General features: G+C 56.7%; 1 protein-coding gene across 4 annotated transcripts; it reads left to right on the top strand.

The window, feature by feature from the left end:
• The first annotated feature begins 7,193 nt into the window (after nt 1–7,193).
• On the top strand, nt 7,194–21,711 carry PDLIM4 (PDZ and LIM domain 4). 4 transcript variants are annotated; one of them, XM_082835545.1, is made up of 7 exons: nt 7,194–7,309; nt 11,839–11,990; nt 15,763–15,844; nt 20,263–20,444; nt 20,661–20,824; nt 21,148–21,265; nt 21,400–21,711. In XM_082835545.1, the coding sequence occupies exons 1-7, from the start codon at nt 7,217–7,219 to the stop codon at nt 21,602–21,604; spliced, it is 996 nt and encodes a 331-aa protein (XP_082691671.1). In that variant the 5' UTR covers nt 7,194–7,216; the 3' UTR covers nt 21,605–21,711. The 4 variants fall into 4 exon arrangements, with proteins under 4 accessions (XP_082691671.1, XP_082691674.1, XP_082691673.1 ...); XM_082835548.1 differs by lacking the exon at nt 21,148–21,265 and having other exon boundaries at nt 21,400–21,599; XM_082835547.1 differs by lacking the exons at nt 7,194–7,309; nt 11,839–11,990 and adding an exon at nt 15,191–15,386 and having other exon boundaries at nt 20,642–20,824.
• Nucleotides 21,712–22,477: the final 766 nt, after the last annotated feature.

Raw genomic sequence — 22,477 nt, 5'->3', positions numbered from 1 at the left:
CTTCTCTTCATGATTTTCTAACTGTTTACTGTGAATGGCTGGTGAATTTTATCAAATGCCTTTTGAGATGATCACAGTGCTCCTTTTTTCTCTTTAATCTATTAATCAATGGATTTTATAATGTTAAATCAAGCTTGCAATCCTAGAAAAAAATCGCCAAGTTGATAACTATTTTATCACACTACGGAAGCCACTTTGTTATATTCACAAATTAGATGGATCTGCCATTTTCTCTGCAAGGGGCTGCCTGGGTGTTAGGATAATAAATAGATCTTAACAATAATTGTGGAAGCTCTCCATCTTGCGCTGGCTCTGGAGCACCACCGTTCTCAGAGGGAGAATGCTTGTGTTCCTTATCTGGGCCAACAATGCTTCATGCTTGAATGCTCAACGTCACAGCTCTTTGTGGTCACTTGTTTTAATGCTAGACACAGCTACCTCTCAGGGCCTGCTGGTTCCAGAGTTCTGGGCAGGGCCCATTCCAACACTCAGTGCATGTCTAGTCCGGACCTGCCATTTTCCCTTCATCTTCCCTGAGATGAGACGGTTCTTGCTTAACTCTCAGCACACAGAATGCTCATTATACATTCTCTGCGAGCAATCCTGGCTTCTTGTGTGGGAGAGGCAGCCCTCTGCACCCCCCAGCCCCACCTCCCCTGTTCTTTGGCAAGCCTACCTTCCTGGAAATACAATGATCTCACAGGCAGCAAACAGTCTGATCCAGTGTCCTCTCAGCGGGGGCTCACATCACATATACACTCTTTCCACTGTGGGCGGGTATGAGAGATGTGGGGTGTGAGGAGCTCAGCCCCCAACACTGAGGGCTCTGCCCACTTCCCACTGCTGAGCCTGGGTCTGCACAGCTATGGACCTAGCCTTGGGAGGGAAAGTAAGTGGGAAAGGATTTTTTTGAAAATTCTTGGGAGGCAAAAAATAGCCACCCAGGACCTGAGGCTCACTCATGGGTCCTGCTCCAGTCCATTCACCCCATGGGCCTGGAGAAGCCTCAACCCAGCTTCACCCTTCCAGGCCTGTATCTGGCTCTTTCTGCTCTAATCTCCGTGGCCCCCTGCACCTGGTTTCCCACACCCTGGGGCCAGCTGGTGACTGCTGCACTCTGCGGGCACAGCTCTGCCCCACTCTCCCAGCAACCGGGGTGGTCAGGCTCACACCAGGTGGCCACAGCTGGGGTGTCCCATTGCCAGGCCCGGAGGTGAAGTCAGCCTGAACAGTCCCTGCCAGCCCGTGACTCAGCCACTAGAGGCACCACAGGCACGACTTGGCAGAGCTGTGCTCCACGGGGCAGGGAATTTCACCAAGACCAGCCAGTGCCTAAAGTTGCTGGTGCTGTAGTGGGGTGGGTGGTCCTTAGACATAGAAAAGATGCAGCTGGGAAGACAAGCTGGAAACAGGGCCATGCTTGCTGGACTCCTGAGGAAGGCTTCGTGGCCTCCACCAATCTCACTGTGGTCCCCAAGACTCTTGGGTAGCCAGGGACAGAGGCCAAATCTATACCGGTAAGAAAACTACGAGGGGTAGGGGCTGTTAAGGTTCATCTCGAGGAGAAGGACTAGGAAGACTAGAATTTAAATCTCTGAAGTTATCTCCAAATGAGGCTACACATTTTTATGTGTGTTACGGACATTCAATTGTTTGATACTCAGGCTTAAAACAATGCCTGACCTATAGGAGGCTCTCAAAAATATTTGTTGAATAAATGACCAAAGCAAAAATAACATATGCCATGATTCTTAAAACACTATTTTCACATTTTTTCCATTTTTATTTCACTGAGAGCTTAGAAATATGCAAGTGGCCAGGACCACTCCTGCTCTCCCTGAGTGGCCTGGGTGTCAGCTCTAATGGTCAGGAAGAGGAGGAAAGTCCTCAGCCAGAAGAACAGAGTATCCTGGCCAGGTCACTGCCAAATGTGAGTGTCTGTGGATGTGTGGACTGGGGTAGAGCTAAGCTGTGCCAGGAGTCCAGGCCCAGGTAGCAAGTCCCAAGTTGACAGACAAATAGAGGTGTGTGTCTCAGGAGCCCCAATGATTAGATTCCTGGCCTGCTTCCCATGCTTGTTTCCTCTCTGTCATGCCTGCACCTTTGGTAGAGCCTTACCTGCACCTGACAGTCATGTCTCTCCTCCTGAGCTGCAGAGGGAATAGTCCTGCTTATGCTAGAGCATGGTGATGATCGGGCCAGGGCCAAGAGCGTCCAGGGAACAAAATGAACAGTCCAGTTGCTCTCTGATCCCTCTGCTGTTCTGCCTGGAGAAGCTGATTTGTAAAAGGAGGTACTTTCTCTGCACAGGGACCAGTGTGGCTGGCTGATAGAAGCCTTCAACTCTCAGGGGAAGCTGGAAATTTGAGAACACCTGCACTGGACTTCTATTTTGGGGCTACAGGTAGAACTGAGGCATTTGGTGCTAGGAGAGGCTGGGTGATCTAGGGCAGGCTGCCTGCACCCTCTGGTCTGAAGTAGGAGGGAGGGTAAGATGGGGGGTGTCCTTGAGGCAGGGGCTGAGACCATGGTGGCTTTGTAAGCTGCTTTCCTGTGGCCCCAGTAGCACAGCACTCAATTACATGGGCCTCACCGCCACCTCCCACAGCCTGTTCTGTCACCTCCCTGCCTGGGCTGGGCTGAGCTGCCCCTGGCTCTCCCACCTGTCTGCTGCTTCCCTCCACTCTTCCCAACACCCTTCACTCCCAGCCCTCAGGGCCAGGGCCTCCCTGGGCCCGGCTGGGTAAACCTGCCCCGCCCTGCTGCGTGGCAGTCCCTTTGTTGGGTCGCAGAGCAGATGGGTTTTCTCTGTAAAAACAGAGACAAAGCAGGTCTGACAGGGGTGCTATTGGGGATTGCAAGTATGACTGAGACACGTCTAGTCCCTGGTGCAAGGGGCATGGCAATGTCACCAATGCAGCGTCTAAACCCCTGATCAACTGCTTAGAAGCTATGTGAGCTTGGGTTGGACGCTCACCCTTTCCAAGGCTCGGTTTCCTGATGAGAATTGGTTCTGCTTTCGTGTCCGCCCTGGAATAGGCTCCAATTGTTAGAATTGGCTTTCTCCCTGTTTGGACCTTCAGAGACCGGTTCTCTCTAGAGCCTGTAGCCTCTCAGCCCCCAGAGGAGGTGCAACAGAGTGGGGAGTCCCCACCACACCCCCAAGTCTAGCGAATCAGGTCTAGGCTAGACACACAGCAGGCACTCAATAAGAGTTTGTTGAGGGATCGAATGGCACAAAACTAGAGCTGGGAAACTCCCTTTGTCACAGGCATGCCCTCCCCTGTGTTCTGCTGCACCGAAGGCCAGCTTTGTTGCCTCCTTGACTAGTCTTGTCATCCCAGGATATGTGGGGCATCAGATACTCAGCCAGCCCAAAAGCTACACCACCCCAGACCTTCCTTTTGGATGTCGCCTGGTGCCCATGCCCCTGGCTGCCTTCACTCCTTTCAGAGCCCCTCAAACCTTGCCTAGGCCTGCCTTGCTCCCTACCACTGTGGCGCCAAGCCCCGGCCCTGCAGAAGGCCCACATAGCCCCTCCCCATCCAGCCCTGCCACAGACTGCTGTCCTCTCCACCCTACAGACTCACAGGTTCCTAGCCTTGACCAGCAGGCCTCTTGGAGAGCAGACCCCAAGGAGGCCAGAGGCCATGGGACCTGGGAGTTGGGCCACATTAGGCCACATTAGACCACACTGAAATGAGGGCTTCTCAGGTTCTTCTTTGGCTACCCTCTGAGCCCTGGAGTGGCCAGTACTGGGGAGTGGGCATCCCATGAAGAGGAAATGCCCCATCAAGATTCAGATCCCCTTGGAATCCAAGCTATTGACTGAAGAGAGAGAACTCGGCCTTGAAGGAAAGATGTATTGGCCTGAATGGAGCAGATTCTACCCAGAGACCTGTGGTCACGGGGCCAGGACAGGGCAGGTTAGGGTCTGAGCTCTCTGGGCAGCCCCTGGCACCTCACAGGAAGGTATCCTAAAGGGCTGCTCCATCAGCTTCACTACACACTCCACCCAGGGCTGCTTCCAACTCTGGATGGTCCCTGGGGTGGGCCTCAACCTCAGCCTGAGGTTGTTCTTGTTCTGGCCCTTCCCTCCTGCTCACCCTGCGCTCAGTCCCAAAGGCATCTTCCAAGGGCATCTGCTCCTGCTGGAGCCTGCCAGTCCATTGGGGAAAAAGCATTGTAGTTTCTCCTGACCTTGGACAGACCTGGCCACACACAGCAGACCTAGGCATAGTGCCCTGAGCTACTTGGGGCTCCCTTGAAAGACAGGGCCACTGAGTGTGCTTCCAACACAGCAGGAGCAGAAGTCTTCCCCCTCCTGGGCCCCCTCATGCCCTCCCTGCCTCTCTCTGGGCTGTGGCCTGGGGGTGAGCTGTGATAATAATTCCCATAACGGTAATAATATTGTTACTAACAAATGTTTTTGAACACCCTCTGTGTGCCAGGCTCTCTGTGGGTGCTGGGGAAACGTAAATAAATAAGATAGACACAGTCCTTGTCCCCATGGATGCCTCTACCACAGCGCTGGGCAGGCATAGGCCATGGCATATGGAAAGCACCCAATACGTTTGTGTTGAATGAATAAAGAATGCATGAAATGAGCAGTCTGGTTATACTCAGCAGCACAGATGCCTGGTGGGGTGTGCAGTGAACAAGTGAAGGCCACTAGGGCAGAGGTGAGGTGTGACTCAGCCACCACCACCCCCACCTTGGAGAAGGCTCCCAGACCCTTGTAAATTGTCCCATGACCTGGTGCTCCAGCATGATAGAGATTCAGCAATACAGCAATCCCCCAGGAACAAGGGCATTAAGCGTGAAAAGGAAATTCTGAGTTTCCTGGAGGGAGTATTAGGGATGCATTGGTAGCAGCTTGTCTAACCTGCTGTCCAGGATGCAGGGTATCTCAGGAATGAGCCTACAGTGTGGCCCCTAAGAAGGGCTGCTTCCAGTCTTCAGGAGCACAGCCTTGTCCAGGCCTGTGTCCTGTGGGAGGGTGCTGTCAGAAGTGGGCCTCTGATGTCCTCTCAAGACAGGGATGCCATCAAGGACCCACTGTGGGGGATGACTGGCATGGACCCTGGAACTACCCCAGAAACTGCTCAGTGAAATGGGGAAAGTTTATTCGCCTGATTCTAGAAGAGCCACTCCCCACCACACCCCTGTCTTCAACCCTCTGCGAGAAGCCTTCAGAGGTGGATTACACAGCCCAGATGCTGAAGGGCTAGGAAAGTCATACTCGGGAGGACCACTTCTGCAAGGGGGTGATATGCTCCCCCCCAAATGGAAGTAAACAGGAAGGTAATGAAGCGATTTCATGATGGTGGGTGGTGGGGTTGGCAGTCCCTGGGGGTGTGTAAATTGGGAGAAGGAAGCAACGTCTAAGGAAGAGTTTCAGGAATCCACTGTGGGATGCCTTGGGCAGGAACTTCCACAGACTCCTGAGGTCCCCCTCCCCACAGCAAAGCTCTGCACCATTTTCATTCACCATGGCTCTTGGAGTCCCGATGAGGTTTCTGACCACCCAGCCATGCTGTGCACTTAATCCTCGGACAGTCAGTGATAGTGATAGTTGCGCCCAATCTTCACATAATCCAATGGGGTCCAAGTCCCGGGAAGCCTCTGGCCTAAGGGTTCCCAAGAGACCATCCAGCAGCCAACTCTCTTACTGGGCCTTCCACTCGGTCCCCGTTGAGCCTAAGTCTGTACAGAGCTGAGCAGAAACCTTCTCCCTCACAGTATTGAGAGCCCAATGGCTGGCACTCCCTGGATATGTACACATACACACACACACACCCATATACATCCTCCCCCACACACACCACTGCCACACACACCCCTCATGTTTCTCTGCCAGCTGAACAGACAGCAGCACCCCGTCTCCCAGAAAGGCATCCATATTCCACCCTGAAGGGCACCCGCACTTCCTTGGACTACCCTAAGTTTGTGCCTCTCAAGCGTCCTCCTTCTTGAGGTGTTACAGATTCCATAGACACATCTTCCCCCATAACCTGTTAGCATCCCAAGGGTGGCATCCATAACAGAACTTGGACAAGAGGGCACACAGGGTTATCAAGAATGGCTAAGTTAGGGGCCCCTCAGGGTCTGGAACGACAGATAGTGCCGCCCTGATGTAGCCAGACCAAAGTGTCCAGGAGGGTCTGAGAGTGGTAAGTGGGGCCCTGGCTAGGCCATGGCACCTGCAAAGGCTGTTCCTGGAGGACAATGGTTGAGAGTGGAGAGAAGACTAGGGAGGGTCCCAAGAGAAGGACTGCCCCAAATTCCACTCCCCTCAGTACTTCACACACCTCCAACGTGGCACAGCCAAGACCCCAGCTACCCTAGCTGCTCCTTTTCTAGGTAGCCTGGGGAAACGAAGCTCCTTGCAAGGGAGGAAGGAAGGGGGTCATGTACGCAGGGATAAGGCCTGGAAGGACAGGGCAGCTGGAGAAGGCCTGAGTGTCCTGGGGAAGCAATGACACCTGGAAGGACAAGACAGGGCACCTTGCTTCTAAACTCAAGTCAGCGGTCACCTCTTTCAGAGAGCCTTCCTGACCTCTCCAAATGAGGTTGGATACTTTTTTGTTCCTGCTCCCATACTTGGCACTGCCCACTGTCATCCTGGGTCTGTGACACTGGCCCAGGCCTGCTCAGGCCCAGGGCTCCCCATCAGTGCTCGTTCGCTGTTCAGAGGACTCCTCGCACTGAGGGGTGGGGTCGCAGGTTTGCCTGCCAGGACCTTGAGGAGGTTTCGGAGCAAGGCACGGCCCCATCCCCCATCTGGGCTGCCCCTGCCCCCCATCCTTCCCCGGGCTGGGGCGCCGCCCCGCAGAAGCGACTTCAAAGGGCCAGGCTTGAGCTTCCACAGCCGGGCTCCGGTCCGCGGCCCGCAGAGCGGAGGCCGGGGCAGGATCTCGGACGTCGGGGCCGTTCCAGTCCGGGCTCTCTGAGAACCTGGCGGGGGTGCCGGGCTGCAGGCGGCCGGGGCTGAGGGGCGGGTCCTCTGAGCCCCCCGAAGTGGGAGGGTCGGGTCGGCCGCGGGGCCAATCCCGGCGCGCGGGGAGCAGGGGCGGGGGCCGGGAGAAGGGGTGTACGGGGGCGGGCGGGCCAGGGGCGGGGCGCGGCGTCCAGGCGGCGGCGGCGGCGGCGGCGGCGGCGGCGGCGGCGACTCCTCAGTGTCCGGCTCAAGCTCCGGCCGCAGCTCCGGCTCGCGATGCCCCACTCCGTGACCCTGCGCGGCCCTTCGCCCTGGGGCTTCCGCCTGGTGGGCGGCCGGGACTTCAGCGTACCCCTCACCATCTCGCGGGTGAGTCCAGCGGCCACAGGGCGGCGGGGAGGTCCTGAATCTGAGACCCAGTCCTTACAGTCCACCCGGGACCCGGATCCCCGACGTCCTGGAGGCTCGAAGGCCAAGGGTTGGCCTCGGTGACCCACAGGCTGTAGAGGAGGCTTCCAGGCTGGGCAGCGTCGCCACAGCCCCCTCCCCCTCCCGCTGGGCCTACCTGCCCTTATCCCTTGAAGGATTCCCCCCAAGAGCTCACAAACCAGCCTCCCTGCTGGCCTCATTCTGGGGGACTCACTGCAGGCCAAAGTCATGGGCCAGAGATCTGGACTGATCTCCAGAGGCCCAGAGATGCTGCTTCGACTGAACGCAGCCTGAAAATTTCAAGCGAAATGACTTGAGAGACTCTGCTTATCAAGGGTCCCTGCCAGTAGAGCTGAGTGATCCCAAGGAGGTCTGGGGTCCTCTCTGAAACTGAAGAAAGAAAGATCCATCCAGTTCCCCACTCTGGTTTTGGTCAGTCTCTCATCCATGACCTCACTTGTCCTAAGGGGAAGTGACCAGGAGGAATTTTGGGCTTCCAGGGAAAGGGAGACTTGACTATGCAGTTGTGAGACCCCCTTGCCACAAGACACACAAGGCCGGGGGCCAGGATAACCTCCACCCAGTTCCTCAAGTTTCTGTGGCCATGCACTGCCCCAGGTTTAGGCAGAGGAGGAGGAGGAGGGGGCACCACCCCAGGCGGTGGCTAATCTGAGGACAGAGGAACAGAGGACATGACTCGGGCCCTGTCAGAGGGGGGTGCCCAAACTGGGAAAGACAGGATCCTGGCCCAGCCTTGGGGTCCCATATTTGAAGGGCCAGAAGACGGGACTCAGACGCTGCCCCTGGGGGTCCCAGCCTAGGGGACAGAAGAGGAGAGAACCCAGGCCCTGCCCTTGGGGGCTCCCAGTCTGAAGGGAAGAGAGAAGGGGACCTGGGGCCATCCCTTGACCCCATACAAGCTGCTCTGGTCTTCGGGGCCCTGTATCGGGGGAACTGAGAGCACCTTCCCCCCACCCTTCCGCCACCTCTGGCCATGGGGGCTGGACCAAGCTGGCTGGGCTTTCAGAGTCTTCTTTCCAGTTTAGGGGAAGGGGTGGGCACCTGGTGGAGCATGGAATCATGGAATCCCGTTTCTGGGGGCCAGGGTGACAGGCAGGCCCAGCTGTCCTGGGAGGATTCCCACATCTGCCCTCACCCCATGGCCACCAGGTCCTTTGGGGCTGAGTGAGGTGGGCCTTCAACACATCCGGGAGCCTTTCATCTCCCACTTCCCTGAGAGAGCCCTGCTGGGGGCCTGTGTGTGTGTGTGTGTGTGTGTGTGTGTGTGTGTGTGTGAGAGAGAGAGAGAGAGAGAGAGAGACAGAGACAGAGAGACAGAGAGAGAGAGAGTGCACATCTGTGTCTGCCAGTGAGTGTCATGCTGTGTGTCCACCACCAAGGCAGGCTGTTGGGGGTGCTAGGCCAGCCGGCGGGCCAGGCACCCTGGGCGTGAGGCCGCTGACAGGCTAAGTGGCAGCGGCTGACGGCCGCAGGCAGCAGGGAGCAGAGACATCTGTTGCCCACGCGGCTGCCTGCCCGCCGAGGAAAGGCCTCCACACGTCACAGCGGCAGCAACAGCGGCGGCCTTGTTTGGAGCTAATCGGGATGCAGGCCGCTGGCAGGCAGACAGGCTGGAAAGGGTTTACCAGGAAGAACACCCCCGCCTTGTCCCCCCAAAGTCTCAGAGCAGCAGCTAAGGCCTGAGGAGCCAGGATGGCTGAGCCTGGGTTTGGGTGGGATCTGGGGAGATTTACAGGGCTGAGGAGACACAGGCCACAGCTTGCCCAGCAGGTACCTCAAGGGCAGGTCTACAGACACTGATTATATGTGGGAGTGTCCTCATCGAGGGGGTTCAAGACCCGACCCCTCCCGTGCTTACGGGACTTCCCCCACCCAGTGGAGACAGCCACACTCAGACAGAGAGGAGGCTGGCTGCCTGGCAGAGCTGGGACTATGCAACCTCAGCCCACAAAGCCTCTGGGAGCCCCCCCAAACATTGCCCAGGGCTCCTTCCTCACAAACTATAGTGACTACTGACCTTGGAATCCTAATGGGTTGTTGCCACCAGGTCCCTAGAAACTAGTGCCTGGAATGAACACCACTAACTGTATGCCCAGCTCCCTGTAGGGGCTTTTTGCCTCTAGGCCAGGTGGAGTGACACAGGGGCTTTAAATGTAGCTGCTATAGGTGAAGGGGCTGGTTCACGCCCCAGCCTCCCAGCTGACTTCACCACTCCCCTCTCTCTTCCTTCTGTCTGTTTATCCTGCACTCAGCAGCCAGAAGGATCAGCCTGAATTCAACTCTGTCATGCGATGTCCCTGTTTAGAATCCTCTCGCCTGGGCCTACAAGGCCTGTAGGTCTGGTCCCTGCTTTTTCCTCTCATTTCATCTCTTCCACTCTCTCCTCACCGATATTTTGGTGATATTTTTGCCACAGGAGCCTGCTTTTACTTTCACTCCCAGATGAACCATTACACATGCTGATCCTTCTACTTGGGACACTGTCTCTCCCCTCACTCCCTTTTGCAGAAAAGCACACTGGTTAAGAGCATAGCATTTGGAATTGGTTGGTCTGGACTGAAATCCTAACTCTGCCGTTTATCAGTTGAGTGTCCTGTACTTCTCTGGACCTTGGTTTCCTCATCTAGGAAATAGGCTTGCCTTGAGGACTAATGAAACAATGCATGTAAAGGCAGTTGGAAGAGTCACGGTTTCCTGGCCTCACGCCCTCTCTGACCAGAACTCCCAAGCTAACGGAACTGGCAGAGTCCCAGCCACCCCTGCTTTCGAGAACTTCCTCCACCCACAGGGGCCTGAATGCACCCCTTGTGCTGGCTGAGTCAGCCTGCAGCTAGCCACCCCCCTGAGGAAGAAGACTCCTCTCCAGCATGGGGACTGGGGCAAAACGCCCCATCCCCAAAGCCTCTCTTTCTTCATCTGAAAATAGGAATGAGAACAGCCTCTGTCTCATCAGGTGGTTGAGAGGTTGCCATGAGCTAGTTATGGCTAAAGCACTGAGCCCAGGCCATGTCACAGAGCAGGTATCCGTGTAGGAGAGGGGGCCTAGAGCAGGGCCTTGGGGGGAGGGTGGGATGGTGCCAAGTGGGTGCCTTCCCTGGGAAGACAGGCCTGTGTAGGTGCCCATGCCCTACAAAGGAACATTAATGGTGGGCTGGTTGGCTGAGGGTAGCATGCTCCAGAAGAACATTCCTTGGGGCAGCCTATTTCAGGGCAGGTTGCTTGGCAGTACCCACACCAGGACTCCAGCCAAGGAGCTGCCAGCACCTCAGCTTTGTCCACTCACTACAGAGAACTGGCTAAGCTGAGCCTGGCCAGGCCTCCAGGAGCTCCCACCCCAACGGGGACAGTGCCACTGACAGCTCTTGAGCCACAACTTGAGAGGCTGGGAGGAATGAGGGCCCCTAAAGTCTCTTTCCAAAGGCTGTGCTGGGACCAGGGACAGGGTAAAGGATGTCCTGTTGCCTGAATTCCCTCCCGAGGCTGCTTACTTAGGCCTCCTGTGAGCTTATTCCCAACCTCATGTGGCACATGTCAAGGGACCGGCATTGTAGGAGGCTCCAGATGTGGACACTGCTTGACCCTCTGGGATCAACAGTGGCACTGGGGTGGCCTTTGTGCCTGTCCTCCAGAGGAAAGGGAGGTGAAATTGTGACCCGGGAGTGCAGGCTGGCAGCTAAAAGTAGATGGCCCTCGACTTGCCTGGGGAGGTGACAGCACAGAATGAGGCACTAACAATGTTAGGGGAGCCTAGTGGGAAAGGGGGTGCACAGGGTACTGTGGGACCCCAGAGGAGAGGCTTCCAGGAGAAATGGCCTCTGCTGAGAGCCTGAGACCTGAAGGATGAGGAGGCGTAAGCTGGTAATTAGGGTTTGGGGTCAAAGGAAAGTGTGTTCCAGGTAGAGGGAACAGCATCTGTAGAAGTGTGAAGGTGAGAGCTATCTGGTACCCGTGAGTACCCCCTTGACGTTCAGATGGTCTGGATAGAGTGTGGGTGTGTGGAGGTAAATGTGGAGGGGTGGGGATGAGAGGAAAAAAGTTCACTAAGAGTTTGAACATCAGGTCAAGGGGCTACTATGTGGTCTGTCTGGGTGGGGCAATACAGGGTACATGTGACATGTCCATGCTTTGTATCTGCTGGAGAACACATATCCTTCTGTGTCCCTTGCATGTATGCAGGCTGCAAGAGTGACATCCCATTTGTCCCAACCCAGAGGAAGCCCCTCTCATATGCCCTTCATACCTCACCAGACCTCCAGGTGCTGCAGTTGGGCTTGTTTGGAGCAGAGGCTTCAGCAAAGCCATGTGGGAACTCAACTTGCCCACCCACAGGTCACATTGGCAGCAGGGCTACACTGGCCCAGTTCTGAGGTTGGAAGGGGTCTAGAACAGAGCCCGCAGCAAGGCCACGTAATGACCAATGTCCAGCCATCTGGCTTGTCCATCCACAGGTCCATGCTGGCAGCAAGGCTGCCCTGGCTGCACTGTGCCCTGGAGACCTGATCCAGGCCATCAATGGTGAGAGCACAGAGCTCATGACACACCTGGAGGCACAGAACCGCATCAAGGGCTGCCATGACCACCTCATACTCTCCGTGAGCAGGTACGCACAGGGCAGGCTGGGCCAGGATGATGCGGGTGAATCAGGGGAGGCTCGGTTCTGGGTGGCCAACATCCTGGGTGAGCTGGGCCTCACACAGCCTCTCTGCTTCAGTTCCTGGCACCCCACTCCTATGGAGCAGCACTTTCACAGGGGTTTGACAGGCACTGTTTGGAGATGCAGGTGGCTTAAGAGAGGAAGAAGCACCCATTTAACCTATGGCTGGAACTATGTTGGGGGACTTACGGCAGGGGGTAGGCAGCCCAAAATCAGGGCTGAACGAAGACCTTGAGTAGCCTCAAACCGGGGGTGAGGTGTGTGTGATTTCAGTCCTTTTCCCACCCATGAGTGACGAGCTCGATGACCAGTTCAAAGAATTCTATCGTTCAACACCTTGTTTAACTGTCAAACCAACTCGATAAGGTAAAACCTGATATAGTCTCCACTTTACACGTGAGACAACTGAGACTCAGAAAGTTTGGAGGGTGCTTCAAGTCACACAGCAGAGCAGTGGTGAAGCAAGATCTGACCTCAGGTCTCCCTCACTCCCAAAGACTCCATTCCTTCTGCTTGACTGCTGACCACTTCTATGAGCCCCACAGCTGCCCTGCCTCAGCTGTCCCCACTATGGCCCAAACCTCTGCCCTGCTTAAATCTGGATGCCGTGGACTGTGTAATGCTATACTGCCCATCAGGAAGGGGAGGATTGGGGGGTCACCAAGCCCCATCTGTGCCCTGGACATGCTCCAGGATGGAAGGTCTACCTGGGGCATCTCCAGCCTTGCTCAGGCTGATGGCAGTCGGCTGGGTCCGGGCTGGGCAGGATCTCCCTCCCCCTGTCTTGCCTAGATCCAGGGAAGTCAGACATAACTGCTCACCTCTGCCCCGTTCACTGTTAACAGCGACTTTCCACGACCCCATGTGGGTGTGTGTAGGTGAATCCTCCTCAAACCACAACACGGCTAACCAGGCCTTAGAGCCAGCAGGGCAGCGTGTAATCCATGGGCTCAGAGCCGTTAAACATGGTGGGAAGCCTTCTGAAGTAGCCCCATTTATGTCTGGCCCAGGTCCGTGTTGAAGTCAGGACCCTGACTCTGCTCTCGGCGCTGAGTGGGCCCAGCTGCAAGTCCAGGGCCTTGTACACTCCACCTGGCCTGCAGTGAGGAGGCTCTGTCCTGGGAGTTCAGCAGAGCTGGCCCTCTTCCAGACTTTTTGGGCTCTTAGGCTCACCAGATGACCTCTGTGAGCCTGGGTTTCCTTCTCCATAAAGCAGGATCACATTCATCACCCTCTCTGAGACCGAGGAACAGGCTGTCTGGGGGAAGCATCAGCACTGCTCTGCCCACGAGGGGCCTCTGAGGCCACCCAACTTGGCTGGGTTCCTGGGCCCTGATTCACCTCTGGCCTTGTCTCTGCATGGCTGAATAAGGGAAGCCCTGATAGTAGTGGGACAAGGGGCAGGGGAGGCTCACAGGGGGCCTGATTCAGGAGGTCCACAGAGGGAATGATGTCAGGGGAGGGTAGCAGGGTGGGGGCAGGGTGGAGGTCCCCCTTCCTTCCTTCCTTCCTTCCCTGGCCATTTGTTCCAAGCCAGGCATGGATGAGCCAGGGGTCCACTGACCTGTTCCACACTGGGTATTTGAGCCCCCAGATGCTGCCTGGCCATGGAGCAGGTGAGAGCACACTCTCTCCTATCACAGATCTGGGTTCCAGTCCCAGCTCTGCACTTGAGAACTGTGTTGTCCTAGTGATTTAATATCAGAGCCCTTAGCTTCCTCAACTTCAAAATGGGGGATCTGGGATTGAGTGAGGATGACATACAGGGTCTGCTTCGTCAGGGTGAAAACCTGATGTCCTGTCCCCCAGCCCCCTATCCCTAATTCTCACACATGCAGATTCTGGGGGATCAAGACACAGGGGCCACCTTGATCTTCTGTGCCAGCATCTCTTCTCCTGGGTGCCTTCTCACCTGCAAGGCCTCTGACCCTGCTCTCTATCCTGCCTGTCATGCCAGGACTTATGCCTGAGCCTCCAAAGACAACCCCCAACATGGGGTCTGTGGAAGATTGGCCTGGTGAGCTGCTTGGAGGGAGCTACTCTATGCCAGCGCTCCCAGAGCTCTACCTAGGCCAGCTTCCCTACCTGCCCTCTTGCGTACAGAGGGCTGTACTCCTCCACAGACTTCTCCACAGGATGAAAAGTGAAGTAAAGGCCCAGCTTCCCCGCTATGCTTACTTTGTCTGGAACTCAGAGCCAGGTATCCAGCAATCCAAGCTAACCCATAATTTCTGGGCATGTTCTGTAGGTCCAGGACCTTCCTGGCATCAGCTGCAACCCTGGGGCCTCTGGTGAGGTCCCTGTCACCTGTTACATGGGATACAGGATGGATTTGTACAGCCCACCCTTTGGTGGGCTTAAAGATGGCAGATGGAGCTACCTGCTCAGCCTAAAGTGTGGAGACCTGGGGGTGGAGGTTGACACATGAATAAGCCTCTCATTCCAATCTTATGCCTTTGGGCCACTCTGATGGCTCTGGGTACTTTGTACCCTCTGATCTTCAGACCGCAGGCTTGTACTTCTCTTCTGGGCAGGACTTCAAGGAAGTATAAGGCCAAACAGCCACACAAGATGTCCTAGGTTTATTCCAGCAGAGTTCTGAGTGCATAGAGACCATAGTTAGAGCTGTGAGTTGGGGCAGTCAGTTGGGAGCCTGGCTGAGGGGGCTGGAGCCAGATGCCAGTGGGGGATAGAACAGCAGAGCCTTGGGGCCACAGGCCTCTGAAAGGCTGTGGAGAAGAGAGGTAGCCTGCAGGGGACCAAGGAATGGGCAATGGTGAGGAAGAGCAGAGTGAGTGTGGACTACACGTGTAATCAGATTGTTAAAATCCTCTGCTGAGTCGGGGGACAGGGGCAGGGTTGAGCTGCTAGCCCAGTGGTAAGACCCCTGAGAAGACCCAGGAGGCCCTGTGGGGCAGAGTGGGGACGTTATTCCCCTCTGGTGTAACCAGCCTCACTCACACCCACCTGCCAATCCGGGGTCCACACACCCTCCTGGCCTGCCTTCTCACAGGACTACTCAGTGGCAGGACTGGGCCCCAGGCCTGTAGCCTCTCGGCCCTGCCTGCCCCCACTTATGGCAGGTTTATGATGTTTTTCTCCCTCCTGAGTGGTGTTTGGCTTTTGGTTTCTATGGCGAAGCAGGAATTTCCTAATGGCCTGTTTCCCATCTGGGCTGGGCAGACATTGATGATGACTCTGCCAGCGGCAGCAGTCAGGGAGGTGCACCCCTCAGAGCCTCCATTCCACTTTTCCTGGGCCCACGGATGCCTGACTCCCAGGCCCCATCAGAGGCTGTGAATGGAAGCGGGAGGAGTGGATGGGCTCCTAGCTGATCAACGTGTAAGGCCTGGCTTGCTCCGCCATGAGCTTGGCCCTCTTTATGCTGAGCTTCCATAGGCCACAGAGAGGGTGGAAAGGTGGGGAAGCTGCAGGGCTTCCTTTCTAGGAACCAGACCAGAGGGGGAAGGAGCAGCTGGTGGAGAAAGGGCACACAGCCTACCCCAGGTGAGTGGCAGATCTAGAGTTGTGTCTCCTTGCCACGAAGGCCAGCATTCTGGCGCAGGGGAAAGAGTTGGGGTAGTATCCTTATCCATGCAGGGTACCAAACCTGGTCCCGGGTGGCCCTGGGCCCAGACCCCAGCGCTTCTTGGTCCTAGTTCCCAGGCACGGTGGGCTAGTAAGCAGAGATTTCTGACAATCCTAATTCCTGCCACAGGCCTGAAGGCAGGAGCTGGCCCAATACCCCAGAGGACAGCAAGGCTCAGGTACACAGGATCCACATCGATCCCGAGGCCCAGGTATGTACATATACCACCTGGCCTGGCCTGGCCTGGCCTAGCTCAGAGCAAGCCCAGGGCAGAGAGGCCGGGCCTTGTCCACGGGTTTAACTGCGTTGGATGTCCTCACTGTGGTTCTCAGATGCCCAGGTCAGAGACTGAAGCAGAAGGTTTCTCTGGGCTCTGTCCATGCCCCATCAGGGGCTCCCAAGGTGACGGGTCCCTGCTGTGGGCTCTGTCAGTACTCTAAGCAGTCCTGGATTCTGGGACAATAGTGCCTGTGGTGGGCAGGGACTGGGCCAGGCCTTGGCTCAGGGCTACCACTTACCCAGCTGGGTTTCACTCTGTCGCCCAGTGTTGCCAGATCAGGAGGAAGTCACCAGACTTGGGGGAGGGGTGGGGGACAGCCATAGGCTGTGGAGTGACCTCAGGCTATGGGGCACTCTTCTGTCTCATCCTAGCCTTGGGCACCTACCTGGCCAGAGCCAACCTTAGAATATAAGGCACTGCCTTGCCCTATCCAAGACTGAAGTTTTCTCCTGGCCATTCCATGATCGCAGCTAGCAGACCTCAGGCTGCAGGCCTGTCTGCTCATTCACCTTTCTGTGTATGACAGGAGTCACAGCTACGGTGCTGTCCTCAAGGAGCGTGAGGTGGAGCCAGGCTGCTTTAGGACCTCATTTTGCCATGGGCTTGAGGGGTGGCCAAGTGGGCAAAGCTGAGGTATCCAGAGTGAACTCGTTATTTCTGGGCCACTGAGTTTGGGCAAGGCGGAGACTCGACTGGTCTATGATGGAGCCAGAACTTGGGACCCAGCATGTGGGACCATGGCCCCCAGGGCCTGCTCATATCCACTGTCTCTCCACGGAGGCTTTGCTGTACCAGACGGAATGATTTGCCATGGCCTCTCCCTCACCCCCTATCCCAGTCTCCATCTTTCTCTGACATTTGTTCCCTACCTTGCTTTTGCTGGCATCCCTGAGGCCAGGTGCTTACCATACGCAGGGAGTGCCCATTCTGGAAGGGGAGAGGCACCTAGCAGTTCTGGGATGGAAGAAGCCAGGGGTCAAAGGAGTCCAGAGTAGGTATCTGACTCAAGGGGTCAGAGGGCGCTCTCTGGAAGAGGGGGTATCCAAGCCAAGACCTAAGGGTCTGGAAGAATAAGGGAGGCAAAGGGGCATGGAGAGAAGTGTGCCACATACAAAGTGAAGCACATACAAAGGCCCAGAGGTAAGATTGTGCACCGTAGGTTCAGAGAAAAAAGTCCCAGGGGTGGCAGGGGGCAGAGGTGAGGGCTGAGGGCACAGAGAGGCTCTCGGTTTCCTCTACCCAGGACCTCAGCTGTTCTTGAAGAGATTTGTGGCCACACCTGGGTCTCAGAAGCTTGCTCTGGTAGTTCCATGGACCCATGGGGACAGGGGTTGGGGGGCATAGACAAATCACCCAGGCTTGACATGGGCGAAACGGCAATAGCGTAGTATAGGCCCCCAGCTCATGTGTGAGCCCAGCTCTCGTGTGTAAGTACCAAGATGGATAGGACAAGGGGGCCTGAGCTTTGGAATATGAAGCTCAAGTCTGTTGAGTCCTCCAGAAGAGGCTCTGGGCCAGTGGGGCTGGGGGCTGGAGAACAGCTCCCTCTGTCCCACACTTTCCCTCCCTGACCTCCTCAAGGGCCAGGCTGTGGGGCTCAGGCTGGAAGCGGGGGGATTTTCCACAAGCAACAGGGCAGCCCCTCAGCTGCTGCCCCCCTTTCGTACTTAAAAGGTCATAAGCTCCATGGAAGGGGGGACAGAAACACCCACACCCAGCCCCTGTAGGGCCGTGTCCTCAGTAACACAGATACAGGGCCCATTGTCTCCATACTGCTCCCACCCTCTACCTGCAGTGGGGAGGGCGGTGGGCCCAGCTGGAGCCATCACAGGAGGGGAAGACGACAGCTGGCCCTAAGACCAGCACAAGGTACCCTGGCACTCATCAACTGGGGCTTCAGGCCCACCTTCCATATAGAGTCATTGGAGTCTCCTTCTCTCAGCCCTTACGTGGGAACACAGCCCAGAGTGGAGGAAGGATGGTGATCAGAAAAGGTTTCCCAGAGAGGGTGGCATTTGAACTGAGAACCAGGTGATAGGTTAAGGCAAGCCAGGTGCAGCAGGCAGCGCAGGACTCAGCCTGTCCTCTCCAGACCGGCAGGGAGCTAGAGCTTGGCCTCTGGGAGGTGCCACCTGCTCACCTGGATTAGTGCCCACCTCTGTCCAAGTTGAGTGTCCTAGATTCTGACCACAGTCATGCTGGAGCTGATGAGCAAGCTAGCAGTTACCACCATGCTGCTGACTAGCCCACTGAGACTTCAACAACCAAATCAGCAGCTGGCGGGTACTCAGACACGGGGAACACATGGTACCAGGCACACCATGGAGAAGGGAAATCCAGGAATGGGGGCTCAGGAATGCCCATGACAGCCATTCATCCAAAAATGGATGTGTGCCAGGCACTATGCTAAGTGCTTTGTATGCAACTGTCTCATTTTATCTCCACGAGGAACTTATGATAGAAACCATCATCCCCATTTCACAGATGAAGAAACTGAGGTTCAGAGAGGTGATGTAACTTGCTCAGTGAGCGAGTGATAGAGCTGAGACTCAAACCAACACTGAGGTCACCACGTGTGTCCTAACCACTGAGTTCAGACCTAGAGAGGCTGCTGCATGGGTGGCCATGGGAGGGGCAGTGGCTCTGATGATCCTGCAATAAACTCCCACACCCTGCTGGGTGGGGGTCAGTGAGGGCTTCCTCCCTCCAGGTCCCTCCAGCTCCCCCTTCCTGTTGAAGCCTGTTCTGTACGGGGGCCCAGCCCTGCCCCCACGGCCCATGGCCCATCTGGTCCCCATTAGAGGCCAGGCCAGCCCCAGCCTGCCTGCCCTGCAGACACATGTGTGAGAGTGCTCAGGTTTCTCAGAGGCTAAGGCTAAAGGTTTTTCTGCTGCTGTTGCCTCGTTGATGGGGGCCCACCTGAGCAGTGAGAGACCCCCTCTCCTTTGTCTGTTGGGGTGGGAGAAGTTGGGACACCACCCCCATTCAGTCACTCAGCTGCTAGTTTGCCCATTCCTCACGCCCCTGCCCAGCTCAGAGCCTGTAGAAAGCAGCAGCTTGGGCAAAGCCCTGCAGGCTCAGCTGTGCCCCAGCTGGAGGCTGACCGAGTCCAAGGCTTGCTCTTTCCCTCTAGGGTAGGCGTCCTTTCCTCCCCACCTAGCATCCCTGTTCACACTGTAGAGGGGAGGAAAAATTTACATGTCACCTCCCAGACTGAGGCTGAGAACAACTTCATGGCCTGGGCTCTTGGGCCCCACCCCAAAGTCAGGCTGCTCTGGCCACCAACTGTGTCATGGAGGTCACCATGGTCATCCCCAGTATGACCAGCACTGGCTCTGAGTATATGTAACTGTGTCTGTGTGATTAGGTGTATGTAGGTGGAGGACTGGCTGGTGCCTATGTGTTGCCTTCATGCATGGGTATGTCTGTAAATGTACTTGTGAGAGTGTGCATGCCTGTTATCACACTGCTGAGGGCAGGCTTGTGTGCCTGCAAGCGAGGGGCAACATGGCCCTGCAGCGACAAAGATCTGAGGTCCCAATTCAGAAACCACGCCTGCAGAGACACTGACCTCTTCTCATGGACTGAGGAGGCATTTTCAGGGCATTCTTCCTCAAATGTTTCAGCCGTGGGCATCAGGCTGGCTGTGGGGTGGTGGTGTGGGGAGCTTTGAGCCCTGGCCAAGCCTTTGCCCCTATCTGCTGTGTCTACAGAAGGCCACCTATTTTGGCCTGGGAAGCAGGAAATGGGGGAAAAAATACAGGCCTGGAGGGGGCTGACCTCACAATGGTACCTTTAAACCTCAGCCTGCTCCCACTAAAAGGTCTTGGGACACAATGATTGATGACCCTTCCTGGCTGCAGAACAGGAATTCCTTTTTTGCATTCCCAGCCATGGGCCCATCCAGTACCCAGCACAGTTCTGACAGGGAAGAAGACTTGGTATCAGGACCACCTCTGCAAGGAAGCCATACACTCAGAACCAGACATGCTGGCCTTAAAAAGCTTCTTGGGATGGTCCTGCCCCAACACTGCCCCCCATGGGCACTGGTAGTCAGAACCACCACAGGGCTCATGAGCCAACGTTGAGTCTCAGGGACTCAGGTTTTTGTGTCTGACTTTCCATGAGCATTTCTCATTTCTGCAGGGATTGAACCAGGCCCAAGGCTCAGCCTTTCCCCACAAGCCCCTTCCCTGACCGGGCACCACAGCCGAGAGATGCCCGAGCAAGAGTAGCCAGCCAACACCCAAGAAGGCTTGGCATAGCAGGGCAGGGGTGGGTGTACAAGGAATGGCCAGAGGGCCTACCCCAGAGGGTCTCCCAGTGCCTCAGGCTCCTCTCTCTCCTAGGATGGCAGTCCAGCGACAAGCAGGTGGCCCTCAGCCACGGGGCTTGGGCCAGAAGATGGCAGGCCAGGCCTGGGATCTCCTTACGGGCAGTCACCTCGCCTCCCAGTCCCTCACAACGGCAGCAGCAGTGAGGCTACTTTACTGGCCCAGTTGGGCACCCTGCACGTGTCTCCACCCCACAGGTAGTACAGAGGCGTAATCTTTGATGCCATACCCAGATCCCATTCTAATCCCCGAGCCCTTAAATCTCAGACCAGGTCCCATCCTGACCCTTAACACTTGATCCTTGGGTCTCAGCTGATTGCCTTCTGACTCATGAAACCACACCAGACCCTTGAGCTGGCAGAGTGAAGACTGGTACTGCAACCCTGTCCCTTAGTGCATCTTCTTTCGCCCAGCACTGACCTGGCCAGAGGCCTTTCGCGGAGCCGCGACTGCGGAGTAGACCTGGGCTCAGAGGTGTACAGGATGCTTCGGGAGTCGGCCGAGCCGACGGCTGCGGAGCCCAAGCAGTCAGGCTCCTTCCGCTACTTGCAGGGCATGCTAGAGGCCGGCGAGGGCGGTAAGATTTTACCTCACCTGCCTCCCCGCTCCCTGAGGTACCGAACTCCGCGCCCCCAACCAGCCCAAGCCACGCCTTTGCGACCCCACGTCCGGCCTCCCGGCCATGAGCCCCGCCCCCCGTGTGCTCAGCGCGCTCCCACACACCTCGCTGCGCCCGGGCTTTCTCATTCCCACCCAACCCCTGTCGCCCTTCCAACCCCCATCCCAGTCTCTTTGCCGGTGGCTACGGAAGCAGGGCCCAGACCCACACTCCGCAGAAATGAAGTTTTCCCTTTTCTGACCTCCGCACCGGGCTCTTGCCAATCGTGCTCTGGCTTTCAGGGGAACGGCCCGGGCCTGGCGGCCCCCGGAACCTCAAGCCCACGGCGGGCAAGCTAGGCGCTCCGCTGAGCGGCCTGCAGGGGCTGCCAGAGTGCACGCGCTGCGGCCACGGCATCGTGTGAGTACCTCCCCCGTCTTCCCCCCCCCCCGCCCCCCACCCCCGTGGTCCCCTGACCCCGCCCGAGGCCCTTAGTGGGGGCGTGCTCTCGGATCGGTCAGCTCCTGACGCTGTCCTCTCCGATCACCCGTCAGGGGTACCATCGTCAAGGCGCGGGACAAGCTCTACCACCCCGAGTGCTTCATGTGCAGCGACTGCGGCCTGAACCTCAAGCAGCGCGGTTACTTCTTTCTGGACGACCGGCTCTACTGCGAAAGCCACGCCAAGGCGCGCGTCAAACCGCCCGAGGGCTACGACGTGGTGGCGGTGTACCCCAATGCCAAGGTGGAACTCGTCTGAGCCGCTCCCGGAACCTCCCATCCCCGCCTCTGCTTTTTTTAATGTCCCCGCGCACCCGTGTAAATATGTTTACGCCTTGCCTCTCTAATAAATTCCCTCTGCTTGGCCTCAAACGTGTCGGTGCCCTGGCCTGCCTCCCTCCAGCACAGGCCATGGCTCCTGAGTGCTACACCTGTTCAGGTGCCAAGCATTTTCTTAGGCACTGGGTGCAAGGGGGAGCAAGACAGGTACTGTGGTGCCCTCAAGGAAGCCACAGCCTGGGTGGATGGCAGACATGAATCACAAGGGCAGTCCTGTTAATAGGGAAGCGAGGTCTGAGGTGCTAGAAGGGGACGTCACGCCAAAGGGTTTGACCTGGATGGAGTCAGGGAAAGTGTCAGCAGAGAACTAAGGGATGAGGGAGGGAAGAGCTCTACAGCGTGAGGATCTGTGTGCAAAGATATGTCAAAGGCGAGCACAGGCAGCAAAGGCCCCGTGTGGGCACCAGCACGAGCGCGGGCGGCCCCTAGCAGCTGCAGGAGGGACTGCCCCGCGGCGGATAGGACTGGGGAGATCACCAGTTTGGTTGGGGGCGGTATCTGCCTCCCGGCAATCTCAGCATTTCTCTCTTCCGGGTTTCTTCCCGTCCTCTCCGATCCTCCCGCCCCCGCCCACCCCCACCCCCCCACTGTATTCTTTCTCCTTTCCCACTCTCCCCACCAGGGAGCGTGCAGGGCGTGTGTGTGTGTGTGTGTGTGTGTGTGTGTGTGTGTGTGTGTGTGTGTGTGTGTGTGTGTGTGTGTGTGTAAGATTTTAGTAGAAAGAAAAGAACACTCGCCTCCAGAGTACACGCCACTCCTTCTCCGAGGCCTGGCCTTTCACAGCTCGGTTGCA

Source organism: Leucopleurus acutus (assembly GCF_964270905.1).
Source record: "Leucopleurus acutus genome assembly, chromosome: 3".
Classification (NCBI taxonomy): domain Eukaryota; kingdom Metazoa; phylum Chordata; class Mammalia; order Artiodactyla; family Delphinidae; genus Leucopleurus; species Leucopleurus acutus.
The sequence above is the reverse complement of the archived record's forward strand: the minus strand, read 5'-3'. Positions and strand labels throughout refer to the sequence as shown.

Bases quoted from the DNA above. Each gene is read 5' to 3' on its own strand.
- PDLIM4 (XM_082835545.1), top strand. From the start codon at position 7,217: ATGCCCCACTCCGTGACCCTGCGCGGCCCTTCGCCCTGGGGCTTCCGC. The intron at 11,991-15,762 runs GTACGCACAGGG...TTCCTGCCACAG, and splicing joins CTCATACTCTCCGTGAGCAG to GCCTGAAGGCAGGAGCTGGC. The intron at 15,845-20,262 runs GTATGTACATAT...TCTCTCTCCTAG, and splicing joins ACATCGATCCCGAGGCCCAG to GATGGCAGTCCAGCGACAAG.